General features: G+C 45.1%; 1 protein-coding gene across 1 annotated transcript in view; it reads left to right on the top strand.

Annotated features, from left to right (window-relative positions):
* The first annotated feature begins 21 nt into the window (after positions 1-21).
* SCG3 (secretogranin III) overlaps positions 22-7,196 on the top strand; it is a 33,566-nt gene continuing 26,391 nt past the window's right edge. The window contains exons 1-5 of the mRNA XM_071755201.1: positions 22-154; positions 1,849-2,012; positions 5,314-6,002; positions 6,039-6,122; positions 6,818-6,870. Coding sequence (XP_071611302.1) covers positions 5,426-6,002; positions 6,039-6,122; positions 6,818-6,870 — 714 coding nt within the window. The 5' untranslated portion in view covers positions 22-154; positions 1,849-2,012; positions 5,314-5,425. The remainder of the gene's footprint in view (positions 155-1,848; positions 2,013-5,313; positions 6,003-6,038; positions 6,123-6,817; positions 6,871-7,196) is intronic.

Here is a 7,196-nt window from a genome sequence, read left to right as displayed (position 1 = left end):
CCCTGCCCGGCGTCTGGTGGCGTGGAGCTGAGCGCGGATGCCCGCCGGAGGGAGCACGGCCCCGGGCAACGGAGCGGCGGGAGGAGCCGCCTGAGCCCCCTCCCAGCGGAGCCCTTTGTGTGTCAGCACCATAAAATAAAGACGTGGTTTAACGGTGCGTCTCGAAAGAGAGCGGTGAGATAGTCTGTAGGTTCTTAGGGGACACGTAAATACCTGGGACACAGGCACAATGTCTGTGTAGTGGCCGAGAGGCTCCCGCCCCTGGGCTCAGGGGAGGTTTTCACCTCTTGGGAGCTGCCTCTGCATCACTGCTCCTGCAAATGAAACACAGGCTTCCTACCTGTCAAAAGTAAGGTGTGAATTTGTAAGATTTAAGAATTACTTTTTTTTTTCCTGACCCTTTACATACCATTTTCGCCATAGAGTGCCTTTGAAGTCAAGGTTAGTTTTATGTCACAGGACTAATTGCACATGTTAAATGAACAGAAGCCTTGTTAGTTTTCACCATTTGCTATCCAGAGAACTTATTCCAGTCCATAGAATAATCTCCTCTGTCAGATACAGACCATATCCCCACTCCTCTGGATGCCTGTGACATTCCCTCTGGTTCCTACATGGCTGCTTCAGGACTGTGTGGCTGGGGTGGAACTGAACATTCACTGGCAAGCAATGAAATGAACACGTGAAAGAAGAATGTCAGACAGCTCCCATAGATAATCATAGAATCCTAGAATCACAGAATGGGCTGGGTTGGAAGGGACCTCAGAGATCATCAAGTCCAACCCTTGCTCCACTCCCCCCGTGGTTCCCAGCCCATGGCACTGAGTGCCACATCCAGGCTCTTTTGAAATATCTCCAGGGATGGAGAATCCACCCCTTCCCTGGGCAGCCCATTCCAATGGCTGAGCACCCTCTCCAGAAAGAAATTCTTTCTAATGTCCAACCTAAACCTCCCCTGGCACAACTTGAGACCTCTTGTGCCCTCTTGTCTTGCTGAGAGTTGCCTGGGAAAAGAGCCCAACCCCCCCCTGGCTCCAACCTCCTTTCAGGGAGTTGGAGAGAGTGATGAGGTCTCCCCTGAGCCTCCTCTTCTCCAGCCTCAACACCCCCAGCTCCCTCAGCCCTTCCTCACAGGACTTGTGCTGGATCCCTTCCCAGCCTCCTTGCTCTTCTCTGGACCTGCTCCAGCACCTCAATCTCCTTCCTGAGCTGAGGGGCCCAGAACTGGACCCAGGACTCAAGCTGTGGCCTCCCCAGGGCTGAGCACAGGGGCAGAATCCCTTCCCTGGACCTGCTGGCCACGCTGTTCCTCAGCCAGCCCAGGATGCCATTGGCCTTCTTGGCCACCTGGGCACACTGCTGGCTCCTCTTCAGCTTCCTGGCAATCCAGACTCCCAGCTCCCTCTCTGCCTGGCTGCTCTCCAACCACTCTGTGCCCAGAATCTCATGCCACAGAAGAAAAAGCACATCTAACTCAGCCACGTGTACCTGATCTGCTAGGATATGCCTTTCCCCAGTTTTGTAATTAAATCTTCAGCCAACTGCAGCATGCTACATACAGATAGGCTTTACTATATTTTGTCACAGAATTGTTTTTATCTCACTGTTTTTCCTGTGAAAAAGGAAAATGAATAGAGCCAGTTAAATATATGAGTCAATCATCTCTCCAAAGGCAGCAGACTAAAATAATACTGTATCTATGTAGCTTTGGATGCTTAATTCCATTTTTGAAACCCACATATGCCTTTTCCAGTTACACATATTTTTCTGAAAGAAAATTTCTTGACATAGTCTGGTTTGTATTTCAGTTAAAAGGTGTTTTTTTAAAATTTATTTATTTTTTTTTAGAAAGCGTGGGGAAGAAATTGAAGTAATGCCTTCTGAGCTATATGTTTCCAAGGAAAACACATCCCTCCATCTCCAAGATGCATCTGTTCAGAAACCCATGCTATAAATGAAAAGCAACAAATTGATTTATTATCAGGAACGAAGCCAAATAAGAACAAACTGAGGTCAGTAGTTTTAAAAATATCCAAAGCTGGCATTTCCTTGAAGCTAAGCAGAAAGATTTGGACTGGTATTTTTTAAAACTCATTTTATGAAATCACTTGGTTAAGAATTGCTCATGTAAAGACATCCTGTTGTGTTGTAGAAGGTAGAAAAGCTTGTAAGCTTTGCAGACCAGAAATTTAAGTTCAATAAGCATAGGAAAACCTGCTGGTAGAACTTGGGCAAATGCTCAAATCTCAGTAGCTTTGACTTTTTATTTTTATTGTAATTGATTTTAGAGTCTACTCTAAAAAGTCCTACTGTTTGCCTTAAAAGGTGTACAAATAAATGCTGTATGTGAAATTGTACTTGCAGGATACAAACCCTTGTGTGTGATGAATTTCTCATACTGTTGATGACTGCATGGAAACCCAGGGGACTGTTCAGAGTGCACACATATGTGCCAAATATCTGACTTATTGTCAGATGACTATGGATACATCTAATGCCTTGCAGAAAGATTACCAGTAACTTTACTCCAACATTGTCTTTCTTTTTAGGCATTGAAATATTTAGTATATAGTTTAGTCCAAAACGATATAAAATAAAAAAATCAAATCCACAAAAAAAATAATTAATCTCTACCATATAGGCATAAACTTGGCAAGGTGGGTTGTTGCATTTTTTGTGGGGTTTTCTGCTTTCACCTGCCTTCTGTTTTCATCATCTACATGAAAAATCCTGCAGGATAGTTATGAAACAAATGTAAGCATAGCACTCAAAGGCTGCATTTCAGTCATTTCTCTCCATATCAACCCAATAACAAACCACAATAACAAACATTCTGCTTTACATTCCTCCAAGTTCTCCTTGGCATCTGATAGACAAGTGATATTCTTTCTGGCTTATGAATCATCATGGAAATAAATAGCTCCAAAATAGAAAATGGGTTGATTGTGGATGAGCCAATATAGAACCCAAAATAGAAGAGCTTATGCTCTTCACTGCCTTTTCTCTACTCTGGGAAGAGGAGTGTGTAGCAGTGATGATGTAAATTATGCCAACTGAAAACAGAGGCACAGTGAGAAACAAAGGCAGGACTTTCACCCAGTGCTTTTCCTATGATGATTAAACATATTTTGTTGTAATTAGCAGAGATTATAGCATACAAGTTTACCAGTGCACCAGCAAGGAGTACTGAGCCAAATGTGCAAAGCTTCAGGTGTGCTCAGTGCTTGCCAGGTACAGCAGGTGTAGAGAAAACCACAAGTCCTCAGGTGTCGCCGATAATGAACTGGGAGCTTAGGCCCAGCTGTGCCCAATAATTAGGGCCTGCCCCAGCCGGAAATGGGCGGGGCTGAAGGGAAAAATAAAAGGCATGCTCCCAGAAGCAGTCAGAAGACAGGAGATGAAGATGCCTGAGGAGAGGGATGGCAAGAGACCTCTGGAGAAGAGCCGTGTCCCCGAGAGAAGGCTCGCCGTAACAGCAGGTGTCTGTGACTCTGTTGCTTCTCTGCAAAGTCCTCAAGAACAGGGAAATTGTGCCTGAAGTTTAGGGCTGTCTTTCCTGGCATATTCTCTCCACCTGCAATTTCAAGGACTGGAGTGGCTACTGCAGTCATGCTCTCTTTTGATGATGGTGGGGTCTGAATTCTTTTCTCTCCCCACTTTAAGCCCCAGCTTCTACAGAGCTCTTCTGCACCACTTAGTGTTTGAGAGGCCTGGCAAAGCAGGAGGTCACTTGGCACTAAGGAAATAATAAACCTTATGGAACTGGGAAATAGCACAGAAAGTTTTCACATGAATAGAAACATTTATTGTATAAACAGAATGTAAAATAAACACATGAGAACACAATTAGACATGTTATCATACTCAGAAAGCCATAGGTAAACATATCACATAAATGGGTGTATTTTAAACCAGCAACTTCTTTGCATTATCATCACCAATTGGAGTTTGCTTTCTGATCCCACTGATTTACAGCTATCTTGATTTGGCCATGCTTAAAATGCATTTACTGCTTTTGTATTGCATGGTGCCTTCTGTCTGAATGACCAACTGTGGAGATTCCTGTAAATGGATTCATGTTTACAACACATTGCAGGAAATAGTCAAGTGATACAGATGTAAATATCAGGAAGAGTAAATTGAGAAAAAGCACACACTTTTTGAACACTGAAAACATCAAACAGGCAATGGACTGTTGAATTAACACAAAACAGGGGGTAGAAAATCAAGCCACATTGAAGTAGCAAATTATATTTTAATTTTCTTTATACCTGCAATATTCTGCAGTTTTAGGATTCCTGTCAGTGTGTGCATATATGCCAAAGATGACAGGGAAGATGTTACTCTGCACTTCCTTCTGGAATCTGCTTTATTTTCTGTGCTTCTAAAGTGAGGGAAGGTTCTGGTTAGTGTAATAATTTTCCTTATAGGTTACCAGAAAATGTGTAAATAGGGCTATACATACAACTACATACACATACAACTGTGCTCAAAAGGTTTTTATCCAAATTATCCTGCAATTCCTAACTCTGATACAGCTCCAAGAATAGCAGCCCAACTATATGTAAGGATTTGGGGGTTATCAGAGTATTTTTAAAAGTTGTTTTCATTGTTCTGGATCTGTGGATGTCGGGCAGATTACTTTGTGGAATTGAGTCTGATGTAAACTGAAGTATCAGATTTCATCACTGTATCATCTGAATTATATGGAGAGGCTTGGCATTAAATACAGTGGTTGCTAACTGGGAAAAAAAAATGGAACTTTTTAGCATTTGTGGTTCAATTAATTATTATTATCCTGCTTTTTGTGCTCTTCCCTGTTTATACTCTAATACACTGATAAGAGGTTGGACAGCTTCGCTGTATTCTGCTTTTCAGCTATAAAAGCAGCAATCCTCTTCATCTCTTCAAAGAGAGTTTTTAGCCATTTTCTTAGCAGATGGCAAGTAATAAGGTTTCTAATGTTGAAGCATTTTCAGCTGACCCCTGCACATATGCGTTTGTGACTGCAAAACCATGAGGTCTTTTCTGAAGAAAACCAACTGTGACTTATCTCCCAGTTTTGAGGCATATCCCGTAGGTCTGGGAAAAGCTACCGCTGCAGTCCTTTGTTCTGCCATGAAACGGTGAAAATGTCTTCCCCCGGCCCCTAGGGATTTGTTGGTGCCGTTCTGTGTCTGCAAGGGCTACATCAGTGAAAAATGTTCAGAATTAGATCGCGTGCTTCCTGCCATTCGTGCTACCGCTTTTCAACTCGAAATTTTAAAGGGGAAGATGTGCTCTAATTAAACTTTTGACGTCGTCTCTTTGTAGTGAAAGGAATCGTTGATGCCTGCGCCTTCGCTGTGCGATTCGGCCCCGTAGAAAGGGTTTAAAGGGACGGGAATGATTCAGAGGCCTCCCCTACAGGACCGAAATCACTTCCATGGCTCCAGCAGCCTGCGCAACCTCCAGCCCCTCCGACCTAAATCCGACCCAAAGCCTTCCCGGCGCAGCAGCTGGGATTTTCCCGCAGCTTATTCCCAGAGCTCTCCTTGCAGTTGTGCTGCGGTGCCCTGCCCCGCATCGGGGGGAGTGGGGGCCGCCCCACGCCCACTCTCACTCCCACCCCCCCGCGCTCCCCTCCGCGCCCTCTCCGCCCTCCAGCAGCGTCCCCGCTCCCCCGGGACCAGGAGGGAAGCGACCGCGCCTCTCGGGGCCGCGGGAGCGGAGCGGGGCGCGCATGCTCTGCCTCCCGCGGCCCTCCCCCGTCTCCTCCCCCTGCCCGGGGCTGGAGGCGGGGAAGGGTTCGACCATTTCTGCGGGATCGGGGATCGGGGCTGTAGCGGCTCTGCCCAGCGGCGCCTCCGCTCTGCGGTTCAGCACCGCGGCCTCGGACAGCGCCCGCCGGGCCCCCGGAGCCTCCGGGCAGCGGCTCCGACCCAGCGCTCCGCTCCCCCCCCCCCCACGGGAACCGGGCGGCACCGGCACCGGCACCGGCACCGGCAGGAGCAGGAGCAGGAGCAGGAGCAGGAGCAGGAGCAGGAGCAGGAGCAGGATGTTTCTCCAGCTGGCAGTCGTGGTGCAGGTGCTGTCGCTGCTGGCAAGCCGGGTGCAGGGCTTCCCGAAACCCGCGGGCAAAGGTAGGCGAGTTCGGGAACAGATTGGCGCCGTTTTCACCCAGATGGGAAAAGTTTCATCGGGTATAGAGGGTAAAACCCCAAACTTTTCTTCCGCTTGGCTAAAAGCAATTAAATCCTCCGGAAACGGTGTTCCTGGTGCGAGATGCTGGATCGCTGAAGTTGCAATCTAATATTTAAGTGAAGAGATAGGTGCTGGTAGCAGCAAGAGCTCTGGAATTTTTCAGTCTTTTTCAAGCGAGCTTCTCATCTATTCTAAGCGGTTTCTGCACAAGTCTCTTGCTCCCTGTCTCCCCTGATATTTTGGCTGTAAGAGATTTTTAATCTGTTTGTTGGGCCAATCCGATTATTGCTATTTTAGTCACTCTCTTGCAGCATTTTCCTGCCCAATTTGTTTGTGAGCTTTCTCATCAGAAAAAGGTAACTGAGTCTGTATCTCTATTTTTTTCCATATTTTGTAGAAACTCCCCAGGCAATCATGTTTTGTTTAAGTGTTTGACTTTTTTATTGTATTCTCATTCTCCTTGAAACACGGCAATTTAAAAAAAAATTTTTTTAGCACAGCAATTAGCAGTGGACATCGTATGTAAGGCACCATGTTTTATGGGAGAAAACTATAAATCAAGAAAAAATGGGCTGTCTTTTTGTAGTCACATGCATCATGTAACTAAGTTTATATGTGTATTTGCTTATTCTAGATAAAGCTATACACAACAGACAATTAAGTGTTGAAAGACCTTTGGAGGAACAGGTAAGTGAAAAAAAAAAACTATTTACTATGTTTTTTTGGTTATTTTCTTTTTTTCTTTTATTTTGGGGGGGTGTGGGTTTCTTTTGTTTTGGTATTCCTATATTTTGAGCCTTCAGGTGCAAGAACATCCTAATGAACTAACAAATGAGATAGATTTGTCAGTAAAGTAAATGTTTATACAGTTGGGTACAACTTTAATAATCTAAGAACTGGCATATAGAGTTCTACTGTCCAAAAGTAGGTGTGTTACCCTTTTGTATTGACATCCAACATGAACGTAGCTGGAGCTTGCAGTGAAGAAGGAAAATGTAACAGGCATTTATCTT

This window comes from Heliangelus exortis, chromosome 11, assembly GCF_036169615.1.
Source record: "Heliangelus exortis chromosome 11, bHelExo1.hap1, whole genome shotgun sequence".
NCBI classification, from domain to species: Eukaryota; Metazoa; Chordata; class Aves; order Apodiformes; family Trochilidae; genus Heliangelus; species Heliangelus exortis.
The sequence above is the reverse complement of the archived record's forward strand: the minus strand, read 5'-3'. Positions and strand labels throughout refer to the sequence as shown.